General features: G+C 39.5%; 1 protein-coding gene across 2 annotated transcripts in view; it reads left to right on the forward strand.

Annotated features, from left to right (window-relative positions):
* trpc7b (transient receptor potential cation channel, subfamily C, member 7b) overlaps positions 1-21034 on the forward strand; it is a 48111-nt gene that overhangs the window by 11437 nt on the left and 15640 nt on the right. For both annotated transcript variants that reach the window (XM_040120077.1, XM_040120076.1), the window contains exons 3-7: positions 2916-3098; positions 5851-6015; positions 11329-11545; positions 14362-14595; positions 16356-16620. In XM_040120077.1, coding sequence (XP_039976011.1) covers positions 2916-3098; positions 5851-6015; positions 11329-11545; positions 14362-14595; positions 16356-16620 — 1064 coding nt within the window. The remainder of the gene's footprint in view (positions 1-2915; positions 3099-5850; positions 6016-11328; positions 11546-14361; positions 14596-16355; positions 16621-21034) is intronic.

Below are 21034 nucleotides of genomic sequence, written 5' to 3' on the forward strand. Positions count from 1 at the left end.
ACCAGACATGAGATTGTAATTGATTTCTTTCATTTTGCAACCAAAAGGTAAAATACACCAAATGCCATCTTTTTCTTCATGTTCCCAAAGGGGTAATAGATACATGCTGCTATTGCTTGATGCCCAGAATTTACTTTTGATTTTGCAGATAGTGATGGGCCTTTTGACCTACCTTCTCCAACATCCCACATCAGATTTTAAAATGCATCACATGAATTGCAGATGTTTGGTATTTAAGAGTGCAAACACACTGTGCCTCCACAAAACTGATTACACAATTTCATATTCAAAACAAACACTTTCCAAGTCATAATAAAAAGAAACTCCCTAACTAAAAGGGTCAAAAGCTGGAGAATTGTAAATGATATTTATGGTCAGTAGGTGCACTAACTTACAGTACAGACTCTACATAAGTACTAAATACCTTCATACCTTCTTGCAGCAAAAATGTGTCCTAAAAGAAAGTGAGAGTAGAACTGGTAATTTCCCAGGGTGTTAAATGATAAAGATTTTGCTGGGGAGACCTGTGTAAAACTTCAAAGAAAGTTAGCATTATCAACACACTGTAATGGTATGCTTAAATTCAGCACAAACATGGTGGTGAATGCATAAGGAGAATCATTCCTTAAGGACTGTAAACCTGCCAGAAGACCTAGTCTGCTGACTGCTTCCCTGCTCATCCAACTGTTGAAGAACAGATTGAGGCAGGAGAGCGAGGGGAGGTGGTGTGAGAAAGAAGGGTGAGAAGTGAACTGCTGGGGGCCACAAGACAGAGGGGCAAAGGGTTGAAACCAGAACATTTATTAGAGGAATAGGAGGAGAGAGGGTTGAAAGGCCTGACAGGAATTGTGCATTGTGGTGAGATGGATGAAGTTATATTCAGCTACCAGGGTTCCAGTAATAAAAGCTCAATTCAATTTTTGCAGTGGACATTGATGACTGACTCATTAAGCAATTAGAAAACATGGCTGAGGAAGTAAATGGAGCCCCCAAAGTCCTGAAAGAAAATAATTTTTATCTTGTGCCCACAAATTTAAGCTTGTGGGCAAAAGAAAAATCTTTCAGAACTTTGGGGTTACGTAGGATTAGGGTGTCATCGCTGTATTTATTTGTAGTTCTCAAAAGCTCAAATCTTCTTACTGACATATGGAACACAGCTGTAGTATTAGGTCTACTCCACCAAGATTGTCAACAACAAGGTAACAAGTAACAATAGTTATGCTTCATTTCAATTCATAAAAAACTGAGGGAAAACAAACACACATTCTAGTGAAATGCTGGCTGTCAGACAGTCATTTAAAAAGAGAGGAGAAAAGGTTTGCAAAATAAAATTGAAATCAGTCTGTCCATTCACTGTTATGTGAATATTATTAAGAGAGCACAACAAGACTTCACCAGTAACTCTTCAATTACTCTGTTAAATCCATGGCATTCCTTTGTTGCTCCACTCCGAAGAAGACAATTATGTTCATTGAATGAATAGATTGGCCTCACACTCTTCCTTCTTCTTCTCAACTTTGTGGTGTTTTTCTCAGATGCCTTTTTTATTTTTTAGTCTCTCTGGTGGAGTGGTTACCTAGCAATATTTTGGATTTTATTTAAATTTCAGCATTTCCATTCAGGCTTTTCATGTGCAGATTCAAACTGTGCATAAAACCAAGTGGATGGGAATGTACTAAATGATCATTTGAAATGAGCATTACAAAAGCAGAGTGGATCCCTTATTAAAGCTTTTGTGGGGTTGCTGTTGTACAGTACTGTATCTATGAGGGCTGTTTCTTATGATGTATGTTCTATGTCATGGAAGTATGACAATAATGAAGTTATGTTCTGATGTCAAATTACTGGGAGAATGAAAAAAGGACTGGTACTACTACAAACACACATGCACACAGCACTCTAGTGCTGTACACCCTATTAGGTTGGCTATTTAGATAGAACAAGTCAAGTGGACACCCTCCATAGGCAAACACTATTTCTAAAAATAATCCAACTCTCCGTTAAAAGCAGAGAGCTGAATTTGATGCTCTAAGATGGAAAGGTGATGAACCAAAGCACAGTAAATGGCCAATAGACTGCACTTATAAAGTGCTTTTCTAGCCTTATCAACCACTCAAAGTGCTTTACACTACTGCCACATTCACCCATTCACACACACAAATTCATACAGCTCTCTTTTCTATACATACTGCGCTTTCTAGTTGGGGACTGGAGGTGACGGAGATCGAACCACCGCCCTTCTGGTTAGTGGAATACCCACGCTACCTCCTGAGCCACAGCCGCCACAGTGTCACTCTTTCCATTTTTATTTAAAAATTCAAGCCATATTATAATTGGAAATGGGAATAAATGTTTCTTGGAGGTTGACATTTCTCAAGGCATTAACCAAAAAAAAAAAAAGGTTTCATACAGGCAAGGTCCCACACTTCAGTAGACCAACAGGCACAGAGGGCAGGAGAAGCAGCTTCAAGCCATTACTGGCAATGATAAAAATATTTAAAAAAAATACACAAAGGACTGTAGAAGTGACTGACTACAATTTACAAAGGCAAAGACAAGTGTCAGATGAGTCGATAACCAATCAACAGCTAGTATGAGATGACAGTCAGGACACACAAAGAGGGTTAATTGATTTGAGCCCCCATCTGAAGCATCAGAAAGACCTTCAAAACAAGAGGAAAAAAACATAGTTAATGCCAGGACGGTATGAAAAGCCACAAAACAGACAGCAGCTAAAGGCACAGTGATGATTTGATGACTCTTGGTTGGTCATCCTGGTTGCATTTATACATCTGAAGAATGGTGCGTTGTCTGTAACCAGCTGGTGACATGACTTGACTCAAAGTTAATGTTTACATTGTCTTGTAACTCAAGCTTCTCTTCCCCACTAAATTATCCTCATTTAACTCATGCAGAATGACTACCGTAAGCTGTCCATGCAGTGTAAGGACTTTGTGGTGGGTGTGTTGGACCTTTGTCGGGACACAGAGGAAGTGGAAGCCATACTGAATGGCGACGTGGACCAGTGCCCCCCAAGCCCCTACAACCGACCCTGCCTCAGCCGTGTCAAATTGGCCATCAAGTACGAAGTCAAGAAGGTGAGATGGCCAAAAAATAACTGATCAATCAGCCATCTACTACAAAAAATCTAATTGTTTAAAAAAAAGAAAAGAAAAGAAAAGAGTAGTTTCAGTTGCAGTTTATAGTGCAGTTTAAATTTGTCCACATGCCTTGAAACCACACAGCCGGAAATCTTGTTGCAAGAATCTACTGTTAAGAGGCTGTCATGTACTCCAGAGTCTCATGAGCATGGCTGATACAAATTACATCTTCCTTGATACCCTTCTATAGTGGGCAAAAGGGAGTGACCAGCTTTCACCTGGATGATCAGGAACACAGTATGAAGGACGAAGGAAAATGGCAGTGGTGGTTGTTCATTCAAACACAGTAAAGCCACTGAGTATGTTTATTTTCAGTGCAGGAAGTGAGTTCACATTTAGTGAGAACAGGGTTCATGTCAAAATGCCAATGTTTTTCAAACTTAGCGCGCTCAGATTGTAACACAGGCTCCCACTATGATACAAACATGGGTTATTTTTTTCAGACTTTGATAAGCTCCTCCAAAGCCATAGACAATATCATCGACTCGTTTCACAAGCTTAGTATTAGTCTTCATTATAAGGACATGTTCATAATGATAAACTGTAATGTGAGCATGTTTTTAAATGTTGGTTTTATTCTCTCAAAAGTAAATTAGGTACAGTATGTGTCATAATTTAAAAGTATGTTTTGATGAGGATTAACACAAGAGAATAACAAGTGTTTTAATCATGTGTAACTTGACTTGCACATATCTGTGTGTGTAAGTAAGCTAGTGACTATGAGACATTTTTTGCACATATACGTAGAGTATGTTTGTATATTTTTGTACAAGTGGCCACATAGGGCCCTATGTAAACAACAAACTAGCCTCTATGTCAGAGAGCTAATCCCTGCTGAGCAGAGGTGTTCTTACTAAATGTCAAACCAAATCCCTTTCCCCCCTTTTACCCTGCCGTACACACTCTCTCTAAAACAAACAGGTTCCTGTTTGACCTTCATGTGCTGCATGCTTTCTCTAATCAAGTAAATCCCATGTGTAAGTGTGTGTACGTGTTAGTGTGCTAGTGTATGTGTTTGTGTGTCCTGTTTTAGTTGTGTTTTTATCATGTACAAGAGAGCGTGACCAATACTCTGGGAGCTAATTACACAGGAGGAGAGGAGAAAGGGAGGGACAGATCGCCATGGAAACCAGGTGGAGCATGACTATGTAATGCATGTTGCTGGACGCAGGCAGGGTTCATGTCATGGGTCAGTGTGTTTATAGACTGGTCACTGGACACCAGTGGGAAACTATGTTAAGCACGATTTTGTTTAGGGTGGGTGTGTGGATGGTTGTGATTGGCTTCCCTCTGAATGTTGAAATGACTGAGTGCACATATACACATTGTTCGTGTGTGTGATTCGATCGGCGGATGCGAGCAGAGGATGTCAGTTGTCAGCTCATATAAATTCTCCCTGAATGTGATGACGGAGGCTGCTCGGTTGCTCAGATCTTAGATGTGAACGATAAACAAGACACAAACACAGATTTTGATCGTTACACTAGTTGACCACCTACTGAGCATTGATTGCTCTGTTGTCCACATCCTTCCTCCAGCTGGAACAAAAACATGCATCCTCTAATACATCACCAGACCAGTGGTAGCTTCCATTTATCATGTCCTTCCTTGGAGTAATATCATCAACAGATGCTGAAATGCCGGGCCAAGCCCTATCTAATAAAGCAAATGTGCTTTAGTAATGAATGTGAACACTCAGTCCTCCTTATTTGTAGCATGCTTTCTTTTTCATACTGTATGTTAAATTGATTTACCAGCCTGCTTGATGGCATTTTTTCTTTCTAAATTAGGCAAAGTGGCGGCTGTGAATGCAAGCGTGTTGTGAATGATATATTTTGAGTGTAATGAATCACAGTAGATGAGCTCTAAATGGAAAAGCAGCCTGCACACTCCCCTTCTTAGGAATACCTTGAATATTAACATCAAGAAGAGTAACAGGAGCCATCTTCATACATACATTATAATTTTGAATTTCATTTATTTTACACTCATTGCATCAATGTATTGCAAAAGCACTTGAATGTATCATGTGTGGCATGCATACTTTTCATGATAAAGATAGTAATTGTTCTGTACTTTAGACTGTACAGAAATGAAGAAATTCAATTTGCTGTTTTTGGCATGATAATCTTAACAGGATGTTGGGGTGGAAAATAATGAATGGAAAGATGGAGATTGGACCATAAAACAAAAAAGTTTGAAAAAAATAGACCAGCTTCCTCTCTGTTATAGAGAACAGTTCCTTCACATTTTGAAAAGACAAGCTAACACTAGCATGGATGACCATGACCATGGTATCTCAAAGAAAAGAAAAACTGTATTTTATTTCTAAATATTGAACCTCATTATAACTATGCCTCTGGTGTCAGCCTGTTAGATAAACAAACTTCTTCCTTTTTGTGACCACTGGGCCATTTCAGTGTAGCTCACAGTGATGCATTGGCAAATTGTTTGCTCAATCACCCCCAAGGGATCTGTAAAACAATCAGAAAAAAATCTGAATGTTTTATGAAGATAGAATGAGAGAAGCAAATTAGTATTGCCTCTCTGGAAACATCTTTATTGATGTCTGTTTGCTAATTGTTCCTCTCTTCCCTTCCTCTCTCACCTTTCTTGCCCTGTGCCCCCATCTCCTCTCCCTTGATTCTTCATTGATTTAAATTTCTTGTCCCGATCTCTCTCTCTCCAGTTCGTTGCCCATCCCAACTGCCAGCAGCAGCTGCTGACTATCTGGTATGAGAACCTACCTGGTCTGAGGCAGCAGTCAGTCGGTGTGAAGTGCTGGACAGTGCTGGGGGTCACCGTAGGTTTGCCCTTCCTTGCCATCGCATACTGGATAATGCCATGCAGCAAGGTATGAAAATGTACAGTATATTGCTCTCCAACTCTTTGTCCAATCATCTCCACTGGTCTGAACCAGAGATAAACACGCGCACACACACAAACACACACACACACACACAAACACACACACACACACACACACACATTCACACGCCCGACCGCGCGCGCACACACGCACATACACACATAAACAGAAACACACACAGGCTTACATACCCACAGGCACACACACGCACACACACGTACACACACACACACCACACACACACACACACACACACACACACACATTAATACTTATATCTTTGTGAGGGGACTCATTAACATAATGCATTCCCTAACCCTTTACCCTAATCTCAACCATCACAACTAAATGCTTAACCCCAACCCCAACCCTAACATAAACCTAATTCTGATCTGAACTTTAAAACCAAGTCCTAGCCCTCAAACAGCCTTTTGAACTTGTGAGGACCAGCTAAAATGTCCTCACAACAATGGTTTAAAACCAAAATGTATCCACACAACCATAGAAAGACATGAACACACACACATACACACACAACCAACCGAATACACCACTCCAGGTTGATGAGCAGAATTGCATAACTGCATGATCAGCTCAGTCATATTGTGTCACTTCCTAGATTACAATTTGCTTGATGCAGCATTAATAAAATGTGATAAAGTGCTTCAGGGCCTTATAATCCAATAGTGATCATACAGTGCTCTTTAAATCGGAAAACTGTAATGTTTTTAGCCACACTCATAATTTGGTCTGTCTATATCTTGACAGCTAGTGCAGAGATTGCCATTAAATTTGGCCACATTTTCGTGGTCCTCTCAGGAATAAATTCAAAGGCTTTAAAGAGCCAAAAGATTTGTGCATGAAGAAGTATGACGAACAGAAGCAAATCATGGAAAAAATAGTGTCCTAAACATATAAACACACAAATTCACAGTGAAAAAGTGGTTTACAGTATGCAGGAGCGGTTGGAGATCTTTCCAAGAAGCTTTGATACTTTTTCTCACTATAAGACAGGTTCAACAATAAAATTGTAACATTGTAACTGAGGTGAATCCAAGCTTACTGAAGCTGTGCCATGATAGAGAAAGCTACAAGCTACAAGCCACATTTTAAGCATGCTGATGTTATCATGTTGGCTGTTGATGGGGTTGTAAAAGGACTGTAATGGAGCTGTTAACATGTTAGCATTCAGATCAAAGCACACCTTATCCTAAGTACAGCTGAGGACAGTGAAGTATAATGGCAGTTGAACCTAAATGTAGCACTGAGCCTGACAAGCTTAGTCTGTGATATTCTAAAATGGCCTCTGTATAGAGGATAAACCTGGTTTAGTTTACAAAATGGCCTTGTCCCTCTCCTCAGGGCAGAATTTACATTTTGCCCCACTTGTTCATAAAAGGCTCTAGAAACAAAGATACTGATTTTTTTTATCAATCCAACAATTTTTTTTTCTGGTGTGTAATATGCCTTTAAGCTGCCTAAGTCTGCTGGTGGATTATAGACTTTCAGAATTGTTGCCACAACTCAAGTATTATAGAATAAAAAGAGAATAACAAAGAACAAATAGAACATTAGAGCACATAATAGAACCAGAAGTCATAGTACATACAAAAACACACACAGCAACGCGTGCATGCTTGCGTGCGCTAAGATTCAGAAAAAGTGTTGAGGACTTTTGAGTGTTAGGTGTGACTAATGAGTTAGTCATTTTTATAGACTAAAAGAGAAAGAGTAGCTGATGTCAAGTGTGTGTTAGAGGATGGAGACCAGTAACGTTGAGAGTGTGTCTCCACCAGCAAGACATGGATTTAATAACGGGACCCAAGCTGCTTCAGACCTCGCTGTGTCACAAAAACACCTGTTTACGTTCATGTGTGGTTTTGAGTGTGTGTTTGCGTGTGTATTTACATGTATGCTCTGTATGCACGTGCATGCGTGTGTGATTACATTTGATAACGAATCAACCAACTGATGAGCCTGTTTGTCACAGTCTGCCGTTTTCGAATGCAGCTGAGAGAGCAGGAAAAAAAGTAGCGGTGTGGAGAAATAACAAATTAATATAGGATGCAAAGCACCTTGTAACTGTGCATTATTATTATCATTATTTTTATTATTATGTACATGATTCAAAAAAGACTAGTTAAATACTGAAAGTAGACATTTGAGATGTTTGAAAGGTAGAACTACAGAGGGAAGGGAAAAAAACAATTTAGAGAGACAAAATTGATGTTTATGCATGCTTGATGACAATGTGACAAAGATATATTAAATGGATATAGACAGTGTATGAGAAAAAATACATCAGGACAGGTGCAGGTTGCAGAGAGAAAGCATTGATGTGTTTTGGTTGATTTTGTGTAGTGTGCCCTTCTACACCTGGCGCAATCATACAGTTTTGTTCTGCTCATCTCTTACAGCTCATAATATTTTCAATGTTTACAGCACCACAATACACTGTTATCAGAACCCCAAAACATATTACATTTTATATCAGCGGAGAGAGCTGAAGAAGATATGTTTGTTGTTCAAACATAAGTAGTAAGTCATCGAAGGCAGAGAAAACATGGATATAATTACTTTGAAAATCTCTTTTAAGAGAAAAAGAAGTTATGGTGGAAGTGGAAGCGATGAAAAACTGATGCATATTTTGATATAGAATGTTTCTTATTGATTGAAAATGATGAAAAATGGGTTGAAAACATGCAGAAAGTGATGGGACATATATTACATGTGCACATCAGAATACTCTGCAGCCTTCCATGAGTGACAGGAAAGAGATGAGACATGGAATAAAAAAAACACAAGCAATGATAGAGAAAAAAATTGCCTGAGATTGGCTGTCAGGTTCCTTTCCACTAGAACAAGCACCATGCTTTAGTCAAGGAATAAGTCTGTCTCAATATTTGATTAAATTTATACAGCACAGCAAACCACTTCCCAGGAAAATTGTATTTGTTGTGTTTCATTATTGATGAACTATTTCTGTATAAATTAGTGAGTCAGTGTTTATTTAATTTACACAATTCCTTTAAAAATTAGATTATTGCAGATAATTTTTCAATTGTTATTGTAAAAAAATAATGAATTTATTATCCCAGCCCTGTTATTCTGTTTCATTTATATGTTGGCACAGTGTTAGGCCAGTGGGCATCAATGACTTTATTTATTTAATATGATACTTGCTGTTTATCCTCAGTACACATTTACAGTGAAACATTGTACGCAGGTTTGTGTGAGGAAAGACGACTAAATACAAGTATATACTAAATACATGATACAGAAATTATGATAAATGACGTCCTAATTTTCAGACACTCAACCCGTACTACTAGCATAATGTAGAGGCAATTTATTTATGTAATTATACCAGCTATCACAATCAGTTTGACAATGATAGGTTGACATTTATAAATGTTACATATTGCTCCCACACTCCCATATTAGCTAATGATTTTTTCTTTAATTACTTTTCTGCAGTCTGTCATCAGTTTAATTTGCTCTACGGTCCCTCTGCAGGCAAACTCTGACCCTGCTGTTTGGGGTTTTGATCATTTTATTCACACACAAGATTTCCTTTTTCTCCTCCCCTGCATCTCTGTCTTTTTGGGGTCATTTTTTGTCATTTCCTCTCTTGTCTGTAGGGAGATTCAAACCCAGGTCACTACAAGAAATAAAGTCCAATCAATACACGCAGGGCAGAGTCACAATCCATTTATCAGTGATGGAATGATTGGGCATTATTGAATTATCCTGCGCTCCTTAACCTTTGTCAGTAAGGATGCAAAAATGATATTACCTACAAAGTATTAGACTTAACTGAAAGCAAAGGGGTTTGGTGGCGGAGTTGTTGGTGCAAGATATATATAGTCAAATATGTGATTGCAAGTTTGATGGCTGGTCAATTAAATAATCTATATTAGTAAATGGGATTGTGTATCTGTGTGTGATTTATGGAGAAGGAAGTAACAGTGAGAACAGAGACTTCACAGCAGATGTCTGTCTGCACTGAGTGTATGTCAGGTTTGATTCTCCCAGGTGAAAATATATTAGGGAATAATAGAGGACACAGCAGCTCCATTCTGGCCTCCTGAGATTTTCATTTCCCATCAAACATCTTTTATTTAGTCTTCATGCCCCTTCTGCCAGCAGCCACCATTTCGTTGAAGGAGAGAAGATCAGCTCTCGTGACCATCACACTGGTAAAAAAGAAACCCATGTGGCTGCAGTCTTCACATAGTGTTAGGACTGATTCTAGGATGACCGTCTCATCTAAGCTGCGGGGTGAAATGGATCAGTCTTATCACCAATGCAACTGAGAGAAATGAAGAGCCATCCCAGTGACAGGAGCAGGTTTAGAGGAGGTTTTGCGGGGTTAAGATTTACCAGACAACCTCTTCCCACGTGGTTTAGTAGTGTGTGTGGCATGGGAACAGCTATTGAATCTTATGTGTTACTGTGCATGCAGAGAGTAGAGATACCCTGTGGGTAGTTAATATTGAACACAGCAGGTTTAGAGAGTAGCAAATGTTGGGATCTCAGACGTCTGTATGGGGCCGGAAGTGTGTGTGTATGTCTGTCTGTGTTTTTGTGTGTGTGTGCATAGATGTGTATTTGTCCGTAATTTGCATATTTTTGTTAAAACATAAAATTGTCACTCTTTGTGGTGGCATCTTGAACCCTCCTTACATTGTCTCCATATGGTGCATTTCCACAAACTCTTGATTTTTCTGGCATCCAGGTACTCTAGCATAATGTTGCTGTGAAAGTGATCGGTTGTTAAGCACATCAATGAATCGCAACAGATGCTGTTTGCCTGCTAAGATGGTTGTGTAGTGGTGCTTTTCAAATTTTGATCTCTGAGGACCAAAATCTCATGAACTGTGCAAAAGCCATGGATTATCTCAGTAAATAAAAAACAAATGTTTTGTTTGGCTGCAGTTTCTCACTATTTTAACTGTTCAAAAAACTACACGTCAAACACGTTTGTTCAACATGACTCCCTGACACAAAAAATGATTTTGCGGGCTGTTGTGTTGGCAAAAGCCAGTGAACACAACTGCCAAACAAATATGAAGAGTGAAAATGTCTAATGGTGTAATGTGTTTTGTCATTCTACTTTAGTGTACATGGCACTGACAAACAGCTTTGACATCACCTTAAATCTACTCAATATTGTTATTTTAAAAATGGATAAAATGACTACGTATAATATGAAAGGTGACAGACCCATGGAGAATTTCCATGGAACATACTGCATATCTTATTATTTCCTATTATTTCTTATCATATTACTTCCAGCTTGGTCAGATCCTGCGAAGCCCCTTCATGAAGTTTGTGGCCCACGCTGTCTCCTTCACCATCTTCTTGGGTCTGCTGGTTGTCAACGCCTCTGACCGCTTTGAGGGTGTCAAGAACCTGCCCAATGAGACTATCACAGACCACCCACGACAGGTGTTCAGGGTCAAGACCACTCAGTTCTCCTGGACAGAGATGTTGATCATGAAATGGGTGTTGGGTGAGAAACCTTCTCGCATACACACAGTGCACACACACTGTAGCTTTGTTTGATATTCAACACAGCTGCAGCCAATTAAAATGCAAATAGATGTAAGATAGTCACTGTCAAGGCAGATTCTCCATCATGATAAGAAATAACCTTGACATGTAAGATAGTCAAGGCAAAACATTTCCTGGTGGATTTTCTTTTTAAATTCTGTTGTTAATCCGTATGGATGTACTCAAGATTCTAGGAAGAAGAGTATATACTGATGGTTCTGCCGAGATTTCAAAAGTTTTTGATGCTAATCCTAAGTATCCTTTAAAGTTTTTTTTACAACAATACGCCTTCCCCATAAATCAGAAAAGTTCCTGGAACGAATCTGGAACCTTTTTGCCCTACTTTGATATGAGGCAGAATTAAAGATTTATGCAGCACCCTACCAACCAGGTGGAGGAAAGCCAAGGCAATGGCAATGCAGCAATTAATTCTCTTTTATCTATCGAAGATCAAATAGAAGTTTGCTGGTTGGATGCAGCACAGGCCAGACCAACTGAAGCAGTAGCCGTGCTGAGTCCTAACAATATGCTGGAGGGAAATTTGGAGATTGACCTGAGAATGGTGCTGAGGAACAGAGGTGGAAAAAGTACTGGAAAATTGTACTCAAGTAGAAGTAAAATTACTTGTGTAAAAATATACTCAGAATGTACTAATTTTAACATTACATTTTTAAAATGTAGGGAGAAGAGGAGGGGTTGTTAAAAATGTTAATAAAAACCATAAACTCTATAACTCTATTCTGTATAAACTCCACAGCGGCTGCGGCCGAAAAACACAGACAAAATGCTATGTTGCTAGGCATTGCTCTCCTCTGTACAGTAAGTTACCATCATCAGTCATTTGTTGCACTCACGTGTCTGAATGTCACTTTGTGAGTCTGGTGCACCGCACAGTCCTCCACATTCTGCTCTAAATCCAACTTTTCTGCTGATTCATTCAAAATGTAAAATATAACCAGTCCCCTCAGCCTCTACGGTCTCACTGCGCTTCTCCAAGTTTTCAAACATTGAGGTCAATGAGCTCTGCAGTCACAACAGGGATTATCAGAAAAAGCAGAAAGGTGGTGCACACCTCACGGACGGTAGAAGTGAACGTATCACGATCCACCGTCAGTATTTTAGCATTTAGTGTTTAGCCAGACCCAGCATGCACCTGTTGGTCATGCGACATGGCAGGTGTGTTTGATACACTTGCTGAGATCGGCAGGTGGTGCATGAAATCAGCAATAAATTATGGTAGATACAACCTTTTTTTTATATCTATGCCGAGGTAAGGCTAATCTTAACCACGGCTGCATATCAAACCATCCTTAAATTGTATTGCACAGTTAGACCTGGCCCAGGTGCAAACGCACCCCTCGCACCCCCTGACCTTCGGTCAGTGGATTTAAACATTTAGAAGACTGTGAGCTGAGAGCTGCTTCTATCTGAACACAGAGCTCTGCCCTCCAGTAACCATAGACCATGACACTGCAGACTCACCAGCAGCTTCTTCTCTGCTGCTGCTGATTTTCATTTGTTGCGTACTCACACGGTTAATCATAACTTAGTCATGTGACTTTTGTTTTTACTCTGTAATGATTTGACTTTAAATTTAGCAAATTAAAATACTTCAGTTAAAAAATACTCAAGTAAGAGTGAAATTACTAATTTTTAAAAAAACTCAAAAAAGTAAAAATACACAAAAAAACGACTTTTTTACAATGCCGAGAGTAAATATAATGTAATGTAATCCACTCCTGCTGAGGAAATATTAGAGGGAGGGATAGAGAGAAAGAGAAATGGGGGAAAGATGGGTCATTTGAGGGAGACAGCTGAAAGTAAAAGGAGGATTGGAGTGTGTGGCATTCCAGACGGCAGGTGTGAAGAAGCAGGGAGATGGAAGGGGGTGACAAAAAGACAAAGACAAACTTGACAGATAAATATTCCTTGACAATATCTATCATACCTCAGCTGCTTCCCATCTCCTGATGTTCTTCTTTCCATCTACACACACACACACACACACACACACACACACACACACACACACACACACACACACACACACAGATATATAATAGCATTATGTGTGAGGTTTGTGTAAGTTGGTGCATATCTGGTTCTGTTTTTATTTGTTTACATGTGCTCAGTTGTGTGTGTTTCTGTGTGAGTAGGTGTGTGCAGTGAGTAGTGTCTTATGTAAACCAGGGTAACTATAATTCCAGATGCATGCTTTGAAGGCCCAGTAATTGTGATATAGATGATCATGATCAGGGCGAATTTTCAGTAATTTTCTCCTTGTTTTGGCTCCAAATAGACAGAGTGGTTGTGTAGGAGGAATTTCTAATGTGTGTGTGTGTGTGTGTGTGTGTGTGTGTGTGTGTGTGTATGTGTGACTGTGTGTGTGTTTGTATGCACCTGAGCTACAAGTGGGAATGTCTGACTGTGACTGAGTATAAATTTTTCTTATTTGTTGATAGCATCTGTGTATGCGCAAGTTTCTTTGTGTGTATGTCTGTGCGTATGAGTGCCTGTGAGAGCTTCCTTATATTTGTGTATTTGTATATATCTTCTGTATTTCCCATCTTTTCACAATGTATCTATGAGTTGATGTGTGTGTGTGTGTGTGTGTGTGTGTGTGTGTGTGTGTGTGTGTGTGTGTGTGTGTGTGTGTGTGTGTGTGTGTGTGCGCGTTTGCGTGTGTGTGTGTGCGTGTGTGTGTGTACGTGTGCGTGTGTGTGCGTGTGCGTGTGTGTGTGTGTGTGCGTGTGTGCGTTTACGTTCTTTCCCCAGGTATGATTTGGTCAGAATGTAAGGAGATCTGGAGCGATGGGCCCAGGGAGTACGTGATGCACCTTTGGAACGTTCTGGATTTCGGCATGCTGTCCATCTTCGTGGCATCCTTCACGGCACGTTTCATGGCATTCCTAAAGGCGTCGAAAGCTCAGCAGTATGTGGACATGCATGTACCAGACGAAGACCTCACCAATGCCTCACTGCCTGACGAAGTCGCCTACTTCACTTATGGTAAGCAGTTACTCTAAAAATATTCATAAAACAAATGGCAGTAATGCAGTAATGTTAGTTACTGAGTCTGAGTTTCCTGTATGTGGCACTTTTCTTAGCCATTGTGACTGTGCCATTGTGACCTGCTCTTCTGATGTATATTGGGCTTGTTTGTATGGCACAAAAATGTTAAACAGTGTTACTTGTTATCTACCAGACAGTTTTTTCCAGAAAAAAGGCCAATTTGACAGAAGACGATAAAAAGCTTTCATGTGTTACATGAATCATTGTTGTGCTACATCAATCACTGATAAGGAGAAGCAAATTTGGTGATTATTTGTGTAAAAATCTCATGAATAACTAAAAATCTTAGCTGGGGCACTGGAAGATGAGAGTACATTTGTCATTTAGATAAAACTGTCATCATTGCATACTTACCTCAAGATGTTCACACATATTTGAAAGTCAAATCTTAGACAATTATTAATACCTAAAGTCCCTACTCTGCCCTTTCCTTCCCAAATCGGGAACACTTAAAGAACATAGAATATATAAACTTCTGTTTCACTTCCAGACCCAATACGCCTCTTAACCATAAGAAAACTGCTACAGCCTGCAGGCTGCTGGATAGTACACTTCTTAGTTGCCTACTAAGCGAACCTTCATCAGTGCTGTCATCTGGTGGTCTGACTCTGGCATGACACATCAGGAAATACATGATTGTGTATTGTAAATTACTGCAGTGTCAGTTAAAATCCTCATAACTCATAAGTACATAGTGCAATGACAATAAAGGCGTTCATTAATTCATTCATAACCTGTGCTCCACATCTGCACTGAAAAGTGCACATATTGTGTATGACATATGTGCTTTCACAGTTGAACAGCAAATCAGTAAAACAGACTGTCTTTTACTCCCTTTTTTTGTGGTCTTTGCTTTATTGATCTCATTTGTATCTCATTTTTCAATCTAGCTAAGTTATCCTCTCCTTCTACATTTGTGGCTGTGCCTCTCTTCCTGTCGACTTCTTGGACACGTTATCCCGTTATACCTTCTCTTCGCTGTCCACCAATCTCCTACTCGTTGCTTTCCCTCCTCCCTCTCCCTCTTCTATCCAATTTTCTTCTTTTCATCCTCACTTAATCCATCTTCTTAGTGTACGTTCTCCTCCATCAAAGCATGTGCTCTTAAAAGCCATGTTTATGCTCTTTAGGAACATCTCTTGCAAACATTAAGATCGCACTGTACCCAAATGTTTGCTCTGCACATACTGTACTCTAACCAGCAGTAATTTGAAGGAGATGAACAGTAGATAACGAGGTAACACTTTACTTCAACCCTCTGTATTTAGCACATATAAAGCACTATATAAACTTTTAATAAATTGTTTATAACACACTGTAATGTAGTTTTAAGGAGTTATACATGCTAAATATGGGGGACTATGTAAAGTTTTACCAAAAATAACAATAAACCAGATTTAGATCCAATGTTTCAATTTGATGTCAGAAAGATAGTTAAGTCCTGAATCCATAAAAGGAGTTATGAATTACTCAACATTAATTTTGGCGCTATACTTGCCTGCTTGATTCATCAGATTTTAGATGAAACAAAGGGCATTTTTTTATTGTCCAAAATGGCAATTAACCAGTTTGCCTCAAAATGAAACAATTACACAACACTCTCAGGTTTGACTCTGTTAGTATCTCATTCAGATTACCCACAGATTACAAATTATAAACCTATTCAGTCAGTCTTTCTCTTTCTCCTCCTCCTCCAGCCAGGAACAAGTGGCGCCCGTCTGACCCCCAAATCATCTCAGAAGGCCTGTATGCCATCGCTGTGGTGCTGAGTTTTTCACGCATTGCCTACATCCTGCCAGCCAATGAGAGCTTCGGTCCATTGCAGATCTCTCTGGGGCGCACAGTCAAAGACATCTTCAAGTTCATGGTCATCTTCATCATGGTGTTTGTGGCCTTCATGATTGGCATGTTCAACCTGTACTCTTACTACCTGGGAGCCAAATACAATCCTGCCTTCACCACGTAAGTTATGCCTTGATGCGAGATAAGATGTTTTGGTATGTTCAGTACAGGGCAAATGTGGTTATATCTAAACATATGTACACGTTTATGTCCACATGTCTGCATTTTTCTTACTTACTCTTACAAACATACATAAACGGTCTCATAAAGGCACACACAGTAACGCTACATGATTGCCTGACACTGGTCATTTTACATCAGAATTGTCTGCAAAAGAAGAAGAAAAAAGCATTCAGGTCAAAAGTATCTAATTTGGGTCCCATGTTACTATTACTGTTAGACAAGGCCATAGAACAAAGAAATCCCCTGGACAATATAAACTGTCACATATCCTCCTTGATGAGACTGCTGGGTTCATTAAATCCATGGTGCTTTATCAGTGGCAGAGATCAAACTTTAATATCCCCTCAGGCCTAATGCTGGCAATCACGCTATTTGGTTAAATTTAATAAGGAGAGTGGTGAATGGGATGCTTCACTCTCTAAAATCTATAACAAACACTGGTGAATTGTTATCATATCTCACAGCTTTAACAAAATTGTGGGTAGGAAACTAGAGATTTCCCCAGCACCATTTCGTGTTTACTGTACTGTAGAAGAGGGCTCCACTCTGCTTTACTTCTACTATAAACACAACTATTGACCAAGATTCAAATGGAAGTGAAAATGAGATGGCAGCTGTCAGTGAGAGCTGTGGTAAAAATGCATCAATATTTGTATAATTTAAATGCGTTGTGTTTGTTAAAAAATAACTTTGATATGACAAGCGGTTAATGATGAGGCAAACAATCTCAGCCTATTGATTTCCTAAAATAGGCTACATTTAATTTTACATCAATATGGATTTGACAGTAACAAGAGAACAAGAGGAGCTTTTGGAGATGTTGTGACAGTATCTAAGAAGTTTTTAGTGCCAGTCCAAACTATTTGGTAAGGTTTTCCTGTGGCACAAGACCTTGCTCATCATTTAATTAAGTCCCAGGGTACAGTCAGTTATTTGTACATATCCTCCTCTCCATATCGGCCATGAAGCAAAACCTTTCCAGAATGACTACACTGTAAAAGAGGTGGAACAAAATCTTTGTTTAGCCCTTAGTAGTCTGAGTTCGACAGATAAAGTGGCGCATGCTATTATTGTATTTGATAATTGAATCATCAAACTGCAATTACAAAAGGGGTGAACAACACTCAGTACTTTAAATGCACTTTACCTGCTAAAGTGTTGTATTCAACTTAATTATTAGGCTCATTCTTTTCAAAGGGTAAATCACACATTTTAACCCGAAGAGTCAATTTACATATAACCAACCATGCAATGCCTTAATATGTTCTGTCACTCGTTTAAATATTATCCACATCAGCAACAAGTGATTCAAAGTCTATTAATTTTACTGTAGCATTTACACATTCAATTTGTTGCGTTAGACTGTATATCAGCCTGCTTGTAAAGCAATCGACCCAACAAGTCCTGCAACACATCAATCTGAGCTACAACGCTTCTGCTTCCCTCCTTCATTTTATCTTATCCATAGCTCTGCCTGCCCATCCTTTCACATCAGATGCACCAAGAGTGATGGTGGATCTTTCACTGTCGTTGTCTGATATTTGTAGGAAAGTTATCCATCTTGGGACACTGACAGATTCTGTCGGCAAGGCTGTTTATCATCATTCATCTCAAAATGAGAACTCTCTCTCAGGTCTCTCTCTGTCACATACAGTATCATTATTGATTTTCTCAGAGGAAGACATTCTACAGATTTAAACAGATGGCTTTACACAATTTCTGCTCAATCCAATAGAGCAATACATGCTTTACAGGTCGGGTTGTAATTATGTTGTCACACACTGTTATTTTGTATACTAACCAGAGTGGAAAATTCTGTTATTGCAGTTTTTTAATCCAGTTCATTTAGGTTCATACTTTGTAGCTGCAAGACAGCCTTGACTCAAGAACTCACAAGCAGCTCAGTCTTTATTCAAGTCTGATAATCAGTAATCTCATCAGGCTGGAGCAAAAGACAGTTTCAAAACTAATCTATACATTGAGTGGAGCATGATGGTCTTGTTTATGCTCGTTTGCATAATTTACCTTCCAGGTTTTTTATATTAGTTAAAAATACATAAAGAAAAGTGAAAATGAGCATCAGTCCAGTGTGTGACTTGAATTTCTGCCCTCAATGAATTTTGTTATAACAGGCTTTCCAACCATGACAATCTGCTGCCAGAAAATAGCATCTGTCTCCTCATAAGCATAAACCTTGTGCTGTGGGCTTGTTTGCTGTCGCTGATTAAGAGTACTCCCAGGAAATCACACATCACAGTTTGCCATGGTCTTATTGCCTTGCACCCAAGTACCACCTCCACAATACAACAAAAGCTGAAGGATTAAACATGATAAAGTTAGAATTACCTCAGAGCATTACCACCATATTGTTGTTTCTAGTTGTTTTGGCAAGCTGTACAATGATTGTGATTCAGTTTTCCTGGCACTTTACCGCACCAGACTGCACACCTGTCCGTCTGCCTGTTCTTCTTATTTGGTTATGCACCTGTCTGTCCATCTTCCTGCACTTGGGTCTATATGTTCAATTGATACTAGAGCATTTCTCTGTAGTATGTTTATATCTAAGCTTAAACTGCACTCTATTTCCATTTACACACCTTTGTTTAGCATGTTCAGGTCAGAAAGTTATGAAATTGCTGCCAGCATCTTCAGATAGCATAGTATATAACACAGCTACAGCTGATAAGATAGATGAGGTCAAATGCCAGGTGTGATAACACAAATTACCAGTCTATGTTACATTAGTGCAGCATCAGTTGTTTGCTTAAATGCATGAGATGTTTGAACACCATTATCCTCACATATTCCTATCAACTATCACGTATGAGTGGCCTGGGGGCAATTTCCAAATTTCTGAACTGCTGAACATTCACCTTAGATAGAAGCACTCATAATAAAAGGTGTGTGATTGGACTTCTAGTGTGAGGACTCTACTCTCCCAGGCTGACTTTCTCTACACCTTTATGCTGTGCATATACAATAGTTCCTCTTCTGAGCTGCAGCACACGAGTCTTAGAGGCCGTGAGTTCTGCTTGGCTTCCCACATGGTGCCAAAGTACCAGGCAATGTGATGAGCAGACAGACAGAGCAGCGGCATGAGAGGGAGTTAACTGAAAGAAAGGCAGATAGACAGGTGGGAAAAGAGTCTAGTGGAGTTGAAATGGACAGTCAGAAAGAACATGGTCACAGACTGACAGTCAGATATGATGAAGATTTCTCAAAAAGCAAGAACAAGTACAAAAAAGACCTCAGGCCCTGCAGATGTAAGAGCTTTATCATCACCATTACACAGTCATGTCCATCATGAGTGTACAATCCCACTCTGTACATTGTCCCCTTATCACTTCTCCCTTCTGCTTTAGAGATCAACAGCAAGGCTGAAAATAGAAATCACTTCTGATCACCTTAACAACCTTTGACTGCATTTCTTGTCAGACTTACTTTTTTTTTGGGGGGGGGGGCTGCATAGAGACCTTTTTAGCAACCCATTCAATTGTGTTGTTGTTGTCACTCTCACCACCAGGGGTCAGCCTGGCTTTAATTCTCAATCTGTCTGTAAAGTGGTTGACTGCGCAAATGCCTTTATTTTTATACTATTTTTATTTTTGTTATTTTAATCTAATCAACCTTTTTGTTCAAAATTTGTCTATAACTGTCTCACAGAATTTGTAGTCTGTGCACTGCAAAACATTTTTTGTATGATTCTTTTGTGTCTGTGCGTGTTTGTTTTTTTTGTCCCACGTAAGTCAATTACTAGGTATGACTTTGATATGTTTGGAATCACTGTTAATAATAAGACTGCCTATGCTGTGCGAAAACTGTGAATTTTCTAAAGAACAATCTCCTGTCTATCTCTTTTCCCTCTGTCACCCAGCAAAGAACATATGCTTGTGACGATGTGAATGTGTGCGTGTTCATGCACAGTTCTCTGTGTGTTCACACAGATCTGACAGGGCATGTTTGATGGAGGGCAGAAGAAAGGGTTGGTCTGATAGCTCTGATACAGGAAGATGAGGAGGGAGCCAGGTGGAGGTAGTAATGATATCCCAGGAGGGGCCACTCAGGGTGGGGGACGAAGGGTGCGGTATGGCAGAGGAGTGAGGCTCAGGGTATCACGCTCTCTCACACACATAGACACAGTCACACAAGATAAAACTCACACACATAAATGCACAACTGTATAGGGCTTAATAAATACTGAGCGGTAAAGGCCACACATAACCAATCCCCAGAGGCATGAAGCCTCAGACGGGTATCTGACACACTTAAAAAACACACACACACACACACACACACAACACATGCTCTTTGTTGAGTGTCCACGCAGTAATGTTCTCATATGTGCAAATAC

The sequence above is a fragment of the Xiphias gladius genome, chromosome 23 (genome assembly GCF_016859285.1).
Source record: "Xiphias gladius isolate SHS-SW01 ecotype Sanya breed wild chromosome 23, ASM1685928v1, whole genome shotgun sequence".
Classification (NCBI taxonomy): domain Eukaryota; kingdom Metazoa; phylum Chordata; class Actinopteri; order Istiophoriformes; family Xiphiidae; genus Xiphias; species Xiphias gladius.